The 18244-nt window shown below is 43.9% G+C and overlaps 1 protein-coding gene across 4 annotated transcripts in view; it reads left to right on the top strand.

Moving 5' to 3' along the window:
- Positions 1-18244, top strand: part of COL16A1 (collagen type XVI alpha 1 chain) — a 717464-nt gene that overhangs the window by 243984 nt on the left and 455236 nt on the right. For all 4 annotated transcript variants that reach the window (XM_069223294.1, XM_069223295.1, XM_069223297.1 and 1 more), the window contains exon 8: positions 215-313. In XM_069223294.1, coding sequence (XP_069079395.1) covers positions 215-313 — 99 coding nt within the window. The remainder of the gene's footprint in view (positions 1-214; positions 314-18244) is intronic.

The following is an 18244-nucleotide window of genomic DNA, read 5'->3' as shown; positions in this document are numbered from 1 at the left end:
TCCGGTTTCCAATCAGGCCCCAGGAGTCTGAGCCGATCAGTGAGTTCAGTAGCAACCTCCCTGCAGCCTCTTGTGGTCACGTGCGCCGGGATTTAGCTGTTTCTGACAGGATTGGACTGCGGGTTTAATTTCATATCACATATTTAATCATGCGTGTCATCATCTTATTGTAAATATGTTGACTTCTCGTTTCATTTATTTCCAATCTGTTCAGTGTCAACCGGATGCATCCAAAACCAGACGAGATGCGGAGGACGGCGACCACGTGCCAAGCAGCAACCTGATAGAGTTCAACCTACAGACGGATGGAAAGGTAAGCCTCCGCGGCTTCTGCCTAGAGGGGAGGCTACTGGCAGTGGGGTCTTCTGGGAGGGCATACGGACATGACTGGAGACAGACGTACAACTGAAGCCGAACCCACAGATGTTACACTGATCACCCGGTGGAAAACACCACAAGCAGCAGTCCAAAGAAGGTGGCAGTATCTTTAGGTTGAGACTCGGGTTGGTGGGGCAGCTGCCCTTGCACTGTCTGGCTCTCTGCCTTTCTTAGGTTCCCGATTATCAGGTGAGGGGTGGTTAGTTTTCAAGCTGCAGTTGTAAACTCGCCGCTCACAATCTAAGGATCCCCATACACAGTTGCTGAGGATCCTCTAACCATGATGTAATTTTCAAGTCCATCTATGCATGTCAGCTCCAGTACAAGAATTTAAGCAGCGTCAGGTAAATTGATGTTTTGCTGTTTGGGTACTGACTGTTCCCTGGTAAGAAGATCATGTTCCTAGACATTTGTTGTAATCTGGCACCCTGTTGTGGCACAGTACAAGGGCATCTGCCTACCTTGGCCTTTATTTTAGCCCTGCTGAGATTGGCCCACCGCAACAGCTATCTTGAAAGCGTAAGCATGCCGACTGGTCATCCTGACCAAGCTAGAATATGTAAGAGGCTTGTAAATGTTGATTCAGCCCAAAAAACCCTTATGACTTTAGAACTACTCATTAAGTTATTTACAGAAACGTGAGAGAAAGAAATAAAGATATAGGGAGAGAAAGAAAGTGAAAAAGGCGGTGGACAAGTAGGGGAAGGAAGAGACGTACTGAAATTCAAAAGTTTATCAGACTCAGTGTTTCTAGAAATACCTGACTTGTTCAAGTCCTTTGACTGCGTTTTGTAAATGATCAATGATAGAGTTTCCAAAAAGTGTGCTGCTTAGGCCTGCGGCCCTTTCTTCACCAGGCAAGCATTCCTTGAAAGCTGACATAATGCTTGCCTCATCCTCAGTGTAATGTTTCCAGTCAGTTGAATGATTTGTCATCTCTTGTCAGCTGTACAGCTCTGCACAGACCCATAAGTTTTGTACTTTGTGTGCATGAGGTCATTGCTCTCGCATGAATCACTGCTGGTTCTGATGGGCCTGTCCGCCTGTTTTGGAACCCACCTGCCTCCATGAACCGAGTTACAGCTTTTCTGACAGGCAGAAGCAATGACGGGAAAATGGGATTGTTTCTATCTTCATGCCTTGTAGCGCCCATAGGTTCTCCAGTCACCTGCATTATTATATGTCAAACTGAGCCCTTTATTTAATACTTCAAAGCCTGCGCAATAGACTGTGGGTTATATACTCAGACACACATCTCTATATAAAAGTGGGAGGGTCAGGCGGGTCAGGCCGAGACTTGTCCCTGCAGGCCTCCATCCTGGATATCAAAGCCTGGGCGTGGGGTAACCTCGCACAAATCAATGGAGACGCAACACAAGTAATTGTCTTTGGATCAACAGGAGGAGGGCGCCCTTGGGAAGATTTTTATTATGTCCCTCGCTATTACTGGACATCTTCATGTCAAAAATAATAAAATGAAACATTGCATCATCTTTGATTCTGGTGACTACCGAGGCAAACGTAATTCAGTCGTTCAAGTATTTTCCTGCTTTATGTGTAAAAAGACGCTCCCTTTTCTTTCTCATCCACAAAACGCATTAGTGGTAGGGGCAGAGACGAACTCCCAGTTCGAATATGGAAATGCCCTGAATAAAGGAGCTCCTAACATAACACGATGTCAGGAAGTTCCTACACTACATTATACAGAGGGCGAAACTTATGAAATAGGGCACTATTTTAATTTATAACATTTGTAAATTAGTCACTACACTATCCCTCAGGCTTTCAGGTGATATAAAGGTCATTATACCCCTGGTTTTAAACTTACAACAAAAGGCGAACCTAGATTTTCCGTCCAAACTGCTTCTACCCGCTACAGCCTCCAGGCTCAAATTGTCTCGTGCACCTACATGTCAAACTTTAACTGCCTTCTCAAGGCACACATATTCTTAAGGCAGTAATCAGTCAATCGCGCCTCGAAGCTCTCCCCAGGTACAAATACGCTCTCTTACTGCACTAAAGGTAAATCATCTGTGCCGGTGTTTTTCTCTCGGTACTCCCTCCCTGGCCATTTGTTATGATCCGTATACGTCAGGATATTCCCACAAGACCAGCAGAATCCCTTAACACGTGTAAAAACAATAGTATTTGTAACAAAAATATGTTTGAAATGTTAAAAACAAAATAATGAAGACCTCTGTTCTCTGTCGGTGTTCAAAGCAAAAGCCACCTGCACAGTGCGCACAAGGGACCTGGTCCTTCATTTCACGGCTGCGAGCTCTGACCCTCCCTGACCCCATAAAGCCTGCACCAGCCCGGTCTTTCCATTCCATTTTCCAGCAATGACGTATCTCAGAAGCGGATTCTTTAGTGCACCCTGTTCCTTTGCTGTAAATTGCTCCTTTTATGCTTTGGCTTACTATTGTATGGTTATCACCAGCTTCTTTTTAAATGAGCTTATTTCATTTTTTTCAGAAGATATGTCCGCCTGTTCAAAAATTGTATCACATATAATAGGCGGGCCAGCCTTGATGATGGGTACTCGAGGTGCGATTTCTATTTTTTCTCAAAACCTTAACATGACCAATTGTATGCACTGCAGGGGGACAGATTTGAAATCTTGGAGAAAAGAGAAGACATGCTCTCTCAGGCAAAAGTCGGCCTCCTCTTTCAAGATACATCTGCTTTTTTCAAACAGTGGTTCAGATGACCCCTTGTGGGAGCTAACTGAAGGAGGGGCGAAAATTCAAGAACGAAGGCTTCTGCCAAGACACTGATAAGTACCTCATCCCTGCTCTTGATGTCTGCTAGGGCACCATCGCGCTCCATAACGCATCCATGTGAGCTAGCTTTCAAGTGTTCCTTTCTTCCTCAACTGACTGCTGTTCAGCCCTGAGGCCACATCTGGTGTTGAGACCTCCTGTGGTGTTGAGGCCATTTTCGACATCGCCTTCGATTCTGAGCTGCTACTTGCCACCAGGATCATTCTCTGCTTAGAAACCCACCATTGCCAAACTATTCAATGTCAAAGCATGCTCTAATCTATTGGAGCTGATCAACATCGAGAGCACACTTGATGTGGAGAAAAATGGCACAATCATATTTCAACATTGCCTGCTATTCCCCCTGAAAACATCCTGAAGGCTACAGAATGAAGAACCATATAACCAGCCAGGATGGCCTCTGAATGCAAACCTCCTGTAAGAAGTCCATGCCAGCACTCTTTTTTCCTCTGTCAGAGCCTCATTGTCACCGTCCATTCACCTTATGTTGGCTTCCATTTGACTGTGGTTCTAGTTGGGCGAGTTCTTCCCTGCTCTGGATCGTTAGCAGCTCAGACCTCCAAAGCTTCCACCTCCTTATGAAGTGCATTTAATTTTTGCCTTTAGTAGGAAGATGCTGAACCTTTCTTTTGTTTCTAAACTTCCGTAATCTCTCTTGGATGGCTTTTCATCAATTGAATATCATAGTGCAACGAGAACAGCACTGTACAAATACTTATAACCTATTGTCAAACTTTGTGTTCAGCCCATAGTACCCTCACAGCATTAAAGAAAAATATGTGCTATGGGTTCTAAGTATAATGACTTCCCATGCTGGGATTCTTTCAGCACGCCATGTAAGTATTCCTGGCACAATCTTGTGAACATTCTTTCAACCTAGCCCCCCATCTTCTATGCTTGAGCAAGCAAATAGGACAAGTGAGGGAACCAACAACTCAGGTTCTTAGTTCTCTTTTCCTTGCTGCAAAGGCCTGCTCCCAGAAGCCGTGCGTTTGGTGATGAAGGCTCCACCTCAAATCCTGTAACGCATTGATGTTAAAGAGCTGGCACTGGCTTTGCCCAACTCTGGAAAATACACACATTCATGTAAGGATGTAGAGCCTATTTTGCTCGCAAGTGAAATCCAGTTTGGAAATCATGACCCAACACAATGTGTGGGCCGACTGGATGTTGCTGTGCATGCAATTCACTAATCTGAATGGGAGAATCATGCAGTTCCAACTCCCTTTCTGGTTGGACAAAGGCTAGGGGGTAGGATGTTGTTTTTTTGTGAAGTTGTGCTGGCTTCACATGCCACTCTTGTATTTCTAGAGGGCTGTGTTTCCCATGGTATATTTAAGGACCATCTCTGAAAGGTGTAGCACTAGGAGTGTGTATATTTTCCACATGCTATGACTCACAATATCACCTCACCAAAATCACACATTGTGAAGCCCACGAGGTTTTAAAAAAGACAAGGACGGGTTCAGAGGCCCTTTCCAACAGCGGAAAACCATTTCAGCAGCTGCAAAGGGCTGTGCTGGTTAGCCAGTGCATAGGTGCTGCTTGGCAGCCATCTTCTGTACCCTACATTAAGCTTTCTGCCACACCTAGGGAAACGTTATAAGTCCCACCTCTGCCCTGCAAGTATTTTCAGGCTCACAGTTGCTCTCAAACATCCCTCCTTGTTTGCGCACCCCACACATGGATTCAGCCACATTGTCATCCACCGACATGCCCCATTTTCCTCTGCAGCCTACCGCAGTACCTCTTACCACATAACCTTGGGGACTGCAGATTGTCCTGATCTTCAGCAATCTCATACTCCAGGATGTCCCACCCAAGGGACATCCTGGAGTAAGAAATCATCAGAGGTAACGAAAAGCTTTTTACCACACCTCATGCGATTCAGGTGACTACATCTCCTGCGATTCAGGTGAAATCCATAAACTTCAGTTTTCTTCACAAAGGCTGAAATTTCCCAGTTTTTCCCGACTACATGGGCCATTGGATTTGGCCTAGACAAAGGCAGATCTGTTCACTTAATGGCAGTGACATTAACACTTCCTTCATCTAACCTGGTGTTAAACACGGTTGTTCCTAAGAAGCACTTGTTTCATTTCAATTTAAAGAACTCTGTGAATTTACACACACCTACCGTGCCTAGATGTACCAAGAATCACGATCGGGCTATCTTCCCTAGGATATGAGAAAAATGTGCATGGTCACGTTGAAAAGATGCAAGCATCTGGGCAGGCACTGTTAGTGATCCTGGGACAACAATGAGGCGATATATCTCTGTGTGGAATGAAGGAGGAGGTAATCTGGTAAGCCTACTTAGAGTCTAGAATGATTGGCTGGGCCTGCGGGAATCTGATTGTATGTGTACATGCAAAGGGCCATAGATATACAATGAGGAGCTGTCCAAGGAGATTCCTGTGTTGCTTTGGCTCGGTTAATCTAGCTGGAAGGGCAAGGTCACGATCTCACTGTGAAAAGACAATGATCTTAGATAGACCACATTTACAAGACCAGATGCTTGGTCACCCAAAGACAAGATGGTCTGAAACCAGGCCAGATCCGATCCAGACAGTTATATTCTCTGGCACCCCCTTTTCATAGCATGTCTTCATGAGGTGCTTTAGATGGAGAGGAGTCTTAGAAACTCAGACCCAATTACCTAACAGTAAAAGGGTCACTACTGCTAGGGACACCAACCCCTGTGTGTGGGACAGGGTAGGTAGAATCTGAGATCTCCGGTTCTAGGACTTGTCCTATCCTGGACATCACAGGCAGCCATACACATGTTCGTTTCTCTCCATATGGTTCCCAATGCTAGGTGTGCCCTTAAGGGATTTTGGTGGAATGGACAAACACACTGACAAAGTTTCTGTGCCACCTCGCGGTGGGTGTGGGGCACTTCAGAGTAAGCAGTAGGAAGGGTGGAAGAGCCCTAGTCATAAATTGACTACCAAAATACCCCATTCCTCATGGGAGGAATTGGGCTGTTAAGGCCAGGATGAATGTCAGTGTATCCTTTGTATATTCACTCACTGAGTGGAGAATGCTGATATGCAACCCAATTATTCGGGATGGCTGAGGTTATATTTAGAGTTGACAAACATTATAAATAAATGTCATAGCACAGTACAGATACAGCTGACTGTGTTTCGCTCCAAGCTGAACATATTTAAGAAAGACTTCATGGACCCGAGAACCAGATATGGACACTAAATAATGTATAATGAAAATAATTGAAAATATCTTGAAGGCCCTGCATACACTTTGCGGACACACGCCTGTTCCTCTACTGGTCAGCCACAGTTTGCTAAACATTAGTCTAGAACTCCTATCTTCACATCAGATCTCTTCCCATTCAAATTCACACAGGTTTTGTGCAGTGTGATTGCTTCAGCGTTATTACCAGAAGACATACCGCCTTTCCAACATCTAGACATAGAAGGCCACAGTTGCAATCAGCACTGCAAACCCTAACCTTTACTGAAACATGGTTTTCAATGGCTTCTAACGCTACCTTGGCCTTAGACCAAATTACTAGGACTCTATATGAATTTGCAGCTACGTTTAAAAACATACATTGTAAAAAGCCAATACTGGCTGTTACAAAGTCTCCTTGTAAGGTCGTACCCCACTTACCATATAGATTCTGTTGTCCAGGCGTGTGTACAAGCTCTAGTCCTCTTTTTAGTATTGAGATGCAATTCCATCCTTTGTCCACATGAAGCCACACTCTGTTCTCCCACTACTACCCTGTTTCTAAGTATGCAACGCCTTCAGGAAACGAGAGTACCACACCAGACTCGTCACCATCTGGAAAACTAGTTGCACAATCTGCAGCCAAGATCACGTTCAACAGGAACTATTAAAATTTGGGAGAAAATAGCCTTGTTGTGATGGAAATATTCTCATCCAATGCCATGTAGCTCTAAAACTGTCTGCCAGCATTATGTGCTGTGCACTAACCATGCTGCTTCAGGAAAGAAGTCGCATAGGCATTATCTCAACTTGAAGGTAAACGAAATGCAAACCTGAATGTTTTCTAATCTTGAGTGTAGATGCAAACGTGGTTACAGATCATCCTTATACGTGTGTACTGTTCATTCAAATGCCCATCAAATAGCATATCTCATATTACTCATTCTGGACCTGTTTATTGAGGTCCAGAACCCATCACATCTTATGTATATCATACACAAGAAAGATGCACATCTAGCTGGCAAGGTGCCATATGTTGGTCTTTATTACTACAGAAAGTGGTCCCCCAATACAGGTGGGTTTATAAGGAATATTGCTGGCTTCAGGGTGAGGTAATGTACACCATATGACATACACACCATGCCCCCTGGAAAGCCATATCAAACATAAAAAAGGTCTTAGTCATCAGGGGGAAATATTTCATACGAAATAAGGCACTGCACTCAAAGTTATCCCCACAGATCCTGTTACCACCTTCCGATGGGAAATCTAAAGGAGGCTCCATTTTCTCAGGTAGGCTGCCAAATTCTAGAACTCCTTGCCAGCCAGGATTCAAAGCATTTAATGTTCAAAAGAGAGGTGAAAACATGGCTATTCACAAGATATTTGCATCAACTTCTGACCATGTTTAGAACCTGCAATTGATAACCTTTCTAAAAGTAATGGCACTGTCCAGGACTATGGAACAGCCCTGACTAGCACACCTAAACCAAAGGAGCGTGCTCAGTCCAACATAATCCTGCAATAAACTCAACCTACATATGAAACATAATAATTAGCCATACCAACCATAAGATATGCCTCTTCACTCAATATGAGAAGAACCCAATGCCACCCTGCTCCTGCAGACCCGCATCCTGGCTAATGACAAATAGACTCCAACCACCCCTACACTTCACAGACATAGTAAATAATGTTTCCCCCACCATTACCTCTAACCACATAATGGAGGACTGTTACTCAAGTCTTTGACATTCTTCCTGGTATCATTTTGATATACTCCATGTCATCATAAAATATCAAATGCAAATGTACTACCTGATCTGTCATCATCAACGACACAGTCATATAACGTTTCAATTACCTGTGGAACTTTGCTGGCACCGATTAAGGGTATACCAGCCTGTTTAAATAACCAATCAGTACGTCCCAGACAGGCCTGCCAAGAACAAAGAGAGCTACCACAAATTGCTGGTGATTGGAGGGCTCTAACTTAGTCTACCCTGCAGGTCCTAAATAGTCACATCCTCTTAGAAATAACATCTCATAATGACAAAAAAGATGATGGAACGACAGTCCATCTGGTCAAATCTCTTCCGTTGTCATTTCATAATGTCAATCATATAAAGGAGACATAAGGCAGTCTGTCCAGGCAATTCTCCAGTCCCTCCTTACTCTTTAGCCACACCTTTGACCTTTAAAGGATCCCTAGGATCATTGAGCAGACACATTACTGGCATAGCCGCCGTAGGAAATCTGACTGAGAACATAAAAAAGATAAATGACTAAAAATAATAAAGGGACCTGCAGAGCTAATCAGAGCTGACAGCATAACCCAAATTATAAAAATGCATGTCTGTGTTTTACCCTTCCCCATTCATTACAGCACTGAGCTTGGCTTCACCGGGCACGATAACCACAACTCAGTGGTCATCATTCATAATTTGTAAACACCCAGGTACGAAGCAAAGACAGCACTCTTCCAATAACACACCCACATGCTGTAGTGTGCAAACCAGGTGAACAAGTGCTTCAGTGCCCTACATAGGGGTAGTAAGCGCTATACCAATCCTATAATACTATACCATACAATACCAGATTCATTTAGGCTCTTGTGAATCTCAAACACTGAGGTAGAGTACTGATATCTCTGTTTCTCTTATTAAGAATCACAGAAGCTCCTCCCTTCCTAGCGGTAACCCAGGAGCATCCCTGGGAGCGCCAGCCAACAATAAACAATGAGGCAAAACAGGAACATGTGAGCCACTGTGACGATCTTCCCACTGCTTGAACTAGCACTTTACGAAAAGTCAGATTCGTCTAGAATCCCCAGCTCTGAAATCTGCAGGTAGTGTCCCATCTTATCCAAGCTCACCAACTGGGGTAGATGGCCTTAATAAGTGTTTGCTTGTAGTGCACTACCCACTAACTGCCCATTGAAGTCGTCTGGTCTGGGCTTCTACCAGCACTTCGTCGTCCTCCTACCTCTTTGCATCTTGAAGACAGTCTGAGGAAGCCAGTGGCCCTGTGCGGGTCCGTCCACCAGTGGCATGACCAGATTTCACGTCCAGAAAGTCTCCCTTGTCTTCCAGGAGAGACTCCCCATGGCTTATTCCCTCTAGAAGGAGATTTTCCTTACCCACCCATCATCGAATGTGCAGCAGAGCTCAAGCTGTGCAAGGCTACCTTACAAACAACTACTAAGTCGAAAGCGTTCAGAACACGCTCTGTTCTCGCTCTCTCTCGCTCTCTGTCTCTCTCTCTTTCACTGAAACACTCCCTTGCAGGGTCTAGCACATTTACAAGCCTGCGTACCCTGTCCATCTTCTAAACTAAGCCAAGGTGTAGGTAGCCATTATCCTCATGATTGCTTTCTGCCAAGCAGCATACAGTGTACACAGTGCTTAATTTGTGCTTATTGTTTCCGGTGCTGAGCACCGGCACTTATTTATTCTTCTGCCTCAAGCATTTGCTGCGAGTAAAAGACATACGGGAAAGACGGAGGAAGAGAAAAACGAAAAAGCGAAGAAAACTTAGAAAGACGAAAGCTTCCAGAGTGAGCTGAATGGGCAGGGAGTGGCTTTAAATAGATTGAAGAGGCCCGAGATGGCTTCATGATTCCGCTGCCTCAATATTCTGTGCTCCCACATTGAAATGCACTGCATTCACCTGCGTACATCCAGACACGAGGCCAGATCCCCGCGCAGACTCTATGCGAATTCTCTCATCCTGGAAATGGTCCCAGTCACAGTATGTACTGATATTGGAGCGTGTCTGTCTGTATTTGTGCCAATGTCTACATGTCTGTGAGAAAGTCTGTACTTCTGTATTAGTGTGTGCACATTAGTGGGAGCGTCTGGATTTGTGTACGTTTGAGACGATGGCTGTACGTCTGTTACTGTGCACAGTTGTGAGAGTTTGTTCACTTATGGTAGTATGTACACATAAACAAGTCTGTGTAAAACAGTACTCCTGGCACCGCCTCTCTTTTCTATGCGCAAAATCATGACCTGGCACGCAGCTAGGAGTAAAATCCAAACTCGACTTTGCAGGACTTTCCCTCTCATGGAAGGTGTGCACCGATGTATCTGCGCACCCCCACGTATTCTCTCAAAGATGCTTCTCCTCCCAGTCCCTCGGGCGTGTGATTTACCAGTGTTTGTTTTGTCTGTCACTCTGCAGTGTAGACAGGTGTGCAGAGGTGAGGAGGCCTGTGACAGGTTGAAGTGAGATCTGGATGGGAGGGGTCAGGGGCAGACAAGGAGGCGCTACGCTGGGGCCCAGCTGTCATTACTGCAGCCTCGGGGCCCAGTACTGACCACGGGCCCTGGAAAGGCGTAGCCCATATGTGCCTTCTTCATGTTTACGTTGTAAATCCACTGTATTCATAGCCTCTTGTGCACAGAACTGACGAACATTTGCAAAATCAGTGACAAAGGAAGTGGATATACAATATGCATGGAAAGTATGAAATGTAGTGACAGCCTATCTAGCGATAGAGGCGGAGAGAGATAGGGAAGAATCAGTGGGAAACTCCTGAAATGACAAAAAAATATTTTGTCTCTCCGAGGAGAAGCTCCTCAGCATCCGCCGAGAGGAGGTGTCTTGCCAGGACAAAGTAGCTGCTCCCCCAAGGCCGGTGCCCAGCCAAGGGCCTAAGGAAGAGACAAATCTTCAACAACTTACCTAGAAGATGGGCTGGTGGACTGCAGGGTGAGGAGGGAAGCTGGCAATGTGGCGAGGGAGGTAAATCGCAGCTTAGCTGAGCCACAAGCGGTGTAAAGCACTAACTCAAGAAGAGAAACAACTTAGGAGCCATGAAGGCCTATAGCACAGAATAACTACCAAAGAACCACAAGTGCACGCGAGTAGTGACTCTGCTGTGCACGCTTGCTCAGTTATCTTCTCTCTCTGCCCTTCTTGAGCCTGGTAGAGAGCATGTGGGTAAACCCAAAAAGTATGCTGAGCAATGAGCGTAACCATGCCCCCTCACCTTCCAGCATTGAGTGAGCCTCTTCAGCATTCTTCGGTTATCTATATTTCCAATTCCAAGCCTGAGAATAGCACTTGATTTTCCATTCTGCACTGTAATTGAGAGTCATTGCACTTTGAAGATTCTGGTGCGAATCTGACTCTAAACCACGTTCCCCTGTACCTGGTGGGTGCTATATTGTCCCTGGATCTCTTGATGACCCCATTCCTTGCCCAAAAGAAGTTACACAGCGTGACGTTTGTAGACACCAGTGTTTGCCCTCTATTTCCTTCGTAGGTGGTAGTTATTTGGGGCCAGATGTAGCAAAGGGTTTTTCCCATTCTGTCTCAATGGGAAAATGTGTTTGTACAAATGGCCCTTGGTTACTGATGCTCAAAAATACCAAAACATATTCACAAAAAATAGCAGGCAGGAACAAATCTAGACATTAATTAAACCAACCAATAAATTCACTTTTGGTTAGTAGGGTCAATTACTTTCCCGTATATGTGTTAATTGATTTATTTACATAATAGCAATGTATACTTCATCATGAGAACAAATATAAAACAACCTCCAATTATAACAAGTCAAATCAAAAAATTATTACATAAAGTGTACTATACAATTGTTTACAACTAAACACAAACAATACAAAAAAAAAATGCTAATTGTTTCGATATGTGATATATATAACTGAGGTTTTTTTAAAGGTCTTCTTTCTCCCGTTGTTTTGTTTACTTTACTTTCTTCGCACGGATATATTATGTCTTCTTCTTTTTTTTCTCATGTAACCCCCTCCCTCCGACATATTAAAATAAAATAAAAATTTAAAAAAAAAAAAAATAAAAAAAAATAAACACAAACAATACATACAAATGGGACAAGCCCAACGAAATAACTCATACAGGTCACTCTGGTACAATTCTCGTTGTGATCCTGTCTACTCAAGATGACCATGGGGTTAGCACTGATCTGCACACACCTAACAATCTTTTAAGGTGTTTATCTAGTGCTTATGACATATTTAAATTCTCTATTCGTTATTTATACACCCTGGATCCTGCAAGAGAAGTGTCGACGCGTTTCGGCCTTTAAACTTGTGGCCTCTTCAGGACAGTCGAAGGACACTGGCTCCACTTCCTTAAATCAACACAACCTCATGTTGAATACAACCATCGGGCCAAATTATTTATTTGGCTATTAGTATTATCCTACCGTTTCCAATTAAATTAAACGGTAATGGCACCATGCAGTTCATGTCTGTTTCATTTGTGAACGGTTAGTTTTTTCTTTTAACAAGCAGCTTCCCTGTTCGTGCTGATAACTCGTTCGTGGCTCTGCGTGCAAATTTAAATATGTCATAAGCACTAGATAAACACCTTAAAAGATTGTTAGGTGTGTGCAGATGAGTGCTAACCCCTTGGTCATCTTGAGTAGACAGGATCACAACGAGAATTGTACCAGAGTGACCTGTATGAGTTATTTCGTTGGGCATGTCCCATTTGTATGTATTGTTTGTGTTTAGTTGTAAATAATTGTATAGTACACTTTCTGTAATAATTTTTTGATTTGACTTGTTATAATTGGAGGTTGTTTTATATTTGTTCTCATGATGAAGTATACATTGCTATTATGTAAATAAATCAATTAACACATATACGGGAAAGTAATTGACCCTACTAACCAAAAGTGAATTTATTGGTTGGTTTAATTAATGTCTAGATTTGTTCCTGCCTGCTATTTTTTGTGAATATGTTCTGGTAGTACCCTAAGCAGGGTGGGATGAAAGGGTACTCCTCTTTTTGTAAATCCGCTCAAAAATACCAAAGCAGTGACACTATCTGCTAAGCTTGAATTTGCAATCCCATTTAAGCTCAGCATTGACCATTATAATTACTGTGTCATACTGTATCTGAATTTCATACATCAACCACGTCGTTTGGTAAGCCTTGGCTGCTGGGCCTTGCTGCCCAAGGTGAGCACACAACACAAATATAATCTTGGCTTGGCATGTGCAGACCACCAGTACCTAAGGCCCTGGAACCACTGTTAAACAACAGGGCACCCCATAGTATTCCAATGTAATCAATAGCCATACGATTCTCTCACCTCGTCACTGTTTCTTTTTCAGCTCCTTCTCCACAGTACCTTCCTGGTTGCCTCAACACCGTCTCCGAACCTGTGTCTCATAAATCTGTCATTTTTCTCCTCAGTCTCTCTGTTTTTTCTTCATGCTGTATTTCTATCTTTCCCTCTCAACTAGATAAAGTTCCTGTTTCTGCATTTCATACTTTTTCTACATCTCTCCTTCTTTACCTGCCTGCCTCCTGCTCTCTGCCGACTCACCCCATTTGTCTCTATTTTTCATTCTTTCTATTCTGTTTTCACTTCTCCGTCTTTTTTCTCAGTTTTTTTTCCTTCCCTCTCTATTACCCTCATTTCATTTTGTTCCTTCTTTACCTATTCCTCTTTCTTTCTATTGTCTTAATCACTTCGCCATTATAACTTATCCCATTCTTTTGTGCCACTACTTATTTTTATTATTTTCTTCTTTTTTCAACTCTACCCCTTCCTGCTTGTTTCTTTTTCACCCCATCTGCACCCAGTGCATTCTTAACATCACGCAAGTTATTTATGGCCGCTTTGACAGGATGCCTGCTGGGTTGAAGTAAAAAGGAGCCATGTTGTTTGTTTCAGGGCCTCTGGCTCTCAACACTCATGTCCTCACATGCCGGCTATTATTCTTTCTCTCTTTACCTGCCTCACAAAGCTTGTCTCTGCTAGTACTATTTTCTGACCTCTATTTTAACCTTTGTATCACTTGTTTTTAGTTGACATGTTGTGATCTATCTGTGGGCTTTTAACAACGCCCACCCCAAGCCCATCACTATCACTCGTGCTTGGGCTTGTCTTTCAAAAATCCTTTGTTATCATTGGTAAATGCTTTACATTTGTCTCACATTGTGGCAGTTTTGTTACTGTGTTGGCCATTGACCCTGTTACATGAATAATTGCACTTTTGCCAATAGGTTTGACTGCGAGCGAACTTCTTTTTCCTTTTGTGTCTCTCCTTCGCACTTACGCTCATGGTAGCCATGGTGCTTTGAATTGGCTCGCTTATGTCAACTGTTTTACTTTTCATTTTTAATTTATGTGGCAAGAAAAGTCCAGTTAGGAATTTACAACGCTCTAACTCGAGCAAATGCGAGACTGATTGTGTTGCAAATGATTGTTTTGTTTGGGTACTGTGTGAGCCAAGAATTTGGTACCAGAGCAGCGCACATATGTAATTTTTCACTTTGGATTTTGTGTGCATGTGTGAATGTCTGTGACCTGCTGCAGCTTACTAGCCAGATGCATATATACAGTTCAGTACAAACGTACATCATGAGTTGTTCGTGTCAATAATCATGAACATGAAATTTATTTTATTGGTTTTACACGTTTCACACCACACCATAATTTGATTTTTAACTGTGTCATTTAAGTGAATGTCATTGTTTTTACATGATGTACGTAAGCTCCAGGTCCTACTGCACACAGCCATGCTTTGTGTCAGTGAGGTTGGCTGCAGGATCTGGCCCTCAGCCAGGGCCCTACACCTTACCCACAGCAAGTAACAAACCTGCCTGACAGTGGGGGCTCCTCCGCTATGGCGGAGGAGCACCCCCTCCCCCGCTAGCAGCAATCACTGTAAATACTTTCACAAGGAAAGGATAATAAACTAAGTTTATTATCCTTTCCTTGTGAAAGGGTCAGGGTCTGCATGAGCAGAGGATAGTGCACTGTGCACTCCCCTCAGAGTGCATGTGTGTTTGGCTGCCCGCCTGGGGACGGCCAAACACACATGCGTAGTAGGCTCTCTCCAGCCTAGCAACAGTTGCTGGGCTGGAGAGAGCCTGCACAGGCTCCCAGTCAATCCTGATGCTGCTCTGAGCAGCATAAGGATTGGCTGCAGGGCAGGCTGGGAGCCTGTGCTTGCCTGGCCTGGAGACGATGCAGGTTCAATGGCGTGCGGCGCGGAGGTAAGTTTTTATTTTTTTATTACTATTTTTTTTAAATGTTATTAATCCCCCCTGAATGCCACCCCACCTCCAGTAATCCAAGAGAGCCACGACTGTTGCCTGATCACTGTGATCATCAGTCTAAAATGGAGTTCTGATCAGAGCCAAAACTGGTGGGTTTATGCTTGCTTTGCTTGTTTTTTTAGGGTTGAGCCTGTGTCGCATGCGCTTGCGCATGCGTTTTGCTTGCGAGACGCTTTAGGAGTTAGAAAAGGGTTTTGAGCCCCATCCACGTCACAACAGTGTCTTTCATTGGTTCGTGGGCTTGCCTGTTAAAATCTGCTTGCTTTCATTAGTGGAAGGCACGCATACGTCATGCCTTTTCCGGTGGTTAGCCCTCCTCGAGCGCAGTGACCAAGTACTGAAAACATGCGAAGCTCGCTGTTTCCCGTCAGGTTTGTGGACTACTGATTATTTTTTGTTCACAGCGCGATCTCGGTTGGCAGAAGTCGAGCGCTTTGCATAACATCGACCCTGTTACATAGTTAATTGCACTTTTGCCGGTTACGTAGATAATTGCACTTTTGCCGATAGGTTTCATTACGAGTGAACTGTAGCAGCACAATCGCTCTGTTTTTTTCCATTCAATATGGCAAGAAAAATCCGGTTGGGAGTTTACAACTGCTAATAGCTGTAACTCGGAGAAATGCAAGACCCTTGTGCATTGCAAATGCTTGTTTTCTTTCCATTTTTGTCATTTGGTACTGGTTTTATTCTTTGTGTGTTTAAACAATGGTTTGGGCTTACAGCAATTCAATGTCAATGGTACCTGTTCATTGCACCATAAAGAACAATATTTTGGGCTTGTCATCTGTTCTAAGTACATAAATATAATTTTTTCATTGCAAGCACATGGCCACCACATTCAAATGGTACCATGTTTATTTTTATTCTTTTTTATTTTTGGGTAATATGTTGTGTAGGCATTTTTTTAAACACAATAAGCACCACATCAGCTTACTAAGGCTGGATATACTGGCTTTGTTATTGCTTGTTTTGTTTATGTGTGAGTGATAGGTTTCTTGCCTGAATAAGCCTTTTTGGGTCTTGCCTACATACAGATTTTAGCTGTCTTTTATCGAAGATGTGTTGTGGTTGAGGTCCTTTGTCTCCAGTATACTGGTGTTCATTTTACTATGGTTCTACAAACTTAGCCAAGTACAGACCTTTAGCTCTTTGTTCTCACAATTGTGAGCAGTCACAGGCTTCTCAGGGAGGTAGTGTGAGGGTGCACAAGCTCAGAGGTCATAAAACACAATAAATTATTGCCCAACCGTGGGCTTTAGTGCATACTAAAAGTGACTTCTGAACACTACAATGACACTATTCATTTCAGTGTCCTTAGTGCTCTCAGGTAGTATTGCACCTCTATCTGCAATCCCCCTCAAGTATACTTAGGTTTTAGTTCTCAGTCTCACCACACACACTGGTTCAGTCTCTGTTAGGATCAGTGTAATCATAGCTCAGCAGCATGCAATTACTCTCTCTCCGGAGAGGTTGCGTACCAGTCTGCAGTGTCTTCTCTGATTCCCACTTCTCCACTGTGTCCGAACAAGTGCAGGGTGCCTGGTAAGTCAGTAGTCCTGGGTGATTGAGGTCCTTATCGGACCTCCGGTGAGTGTTGCAGCAGTTGGAATCTTGGGCGATGACCTGAGGTCTATCCTCTTCGGCTGGTCACAATGTTAGCATTTGAAGCACTGCAGAGGCTAATCAATCTAGGTTGTTATTATTATGCACAGGCCAGTCACTTGTGAACAGTTGCAGCAACATGCAGGCCTACCGCTTTAGACAGTTACAGTCATGCACAGGCAGATCACGTTGGGCATTTGTGGCCACGCACTGGCCAGTTGCTCAAAAACACAATTACAGCCACCACTGGGCTTCATCAATTACAGCTGTGATGTTCGCAGTTTCTTACAAGAACCAGCATAGAGAGACTGCAGGCTCACATACATCAAGCCCTCAGATCAGTCTCCTTAGCCTCTTTCTTCTAGGCAATCTGCAGATACTGGATGCATTCTGCACCTCTCTCCTCCTGCATAGACAGTCCACATGCAGGGTTGGTAGGTTTCCTCCCACTGTCAGCAGGCAGGCTTTTAGACACTCCAGGACAGGTGCATCACTTTTCCAGAAACAGATCCAGACTCAGGTGAAGTCCCTCACCTCTGGGAATCTAGCTACCAGGCAGCAGACACCATCTCTGGGTGTGCAGCAGTCTTCTGAGTTCTCTGTGGAGCACCCTCTTCCTTGTCCATAGAAGATGTGGAACTCGAACAAGAAGTGGGGTAGGGAAGTCCCATTTTTAGATACTGAACTCAGACAGGAGATGTGTATCAAATGTTTGCAGCTGTAGAATATGTTTGTGGTGGTTCTCCCTTCAAATATCCTGTCCAGGCTGCTGTCCAACACAAGCTTCATGTAGAGTGATGCTTTTCACAGCAGAGTAGTCTTCAGCCTGGAGAACTCACAACATAGTTACAAGGAGACAGGAGATGTGTATCAAATGTCTGCAACTGTAGGACATGTTTGGGGTGGTTCTCCTTTCAAATATCATTTCCAGGCTGCTCTCCAACACAACCTTTATGTAGAGTGATGCTTTTCACAGCAGAGTAGTCTTCAGCCTGGTGCACTCACAACATAGTCACAAAAAAATGTGAGGTTTTGGGGCTTGGTTGTAAGCAACCAATTGAAGGAGTACCCAAGGAAAGACAAAAGGGCAGTCCTTACCTAAAGGTTTTCTCACTTCTGCACAACATAGTCTAGAGTCCCATCCCTCTCCCCTACTACCTACGAAATGGCGACACACAGGACCTACTCAAATCAGATATTTAGGCCTCTGCACGCATGCT

Source organism: Pleurodeles waltl, chromosome 3_1 (genome assembly GCF_031143425.1).
Source record: "Pleurodeles waltl isolate 20211129_DDA chromosome 3_1, aPleWal1.hap1.20221129, whole genome shotgun sequence".
Lineage (NCBI taxonomy): Eukaryota > Metazoa > Chordata > Amphibia > Caudata > Salamandridae > Pleurodeles > Pleurodeles waltl.
This window is presented reverse-complemented; position numbering and strand designations above follow the sequence as displayed.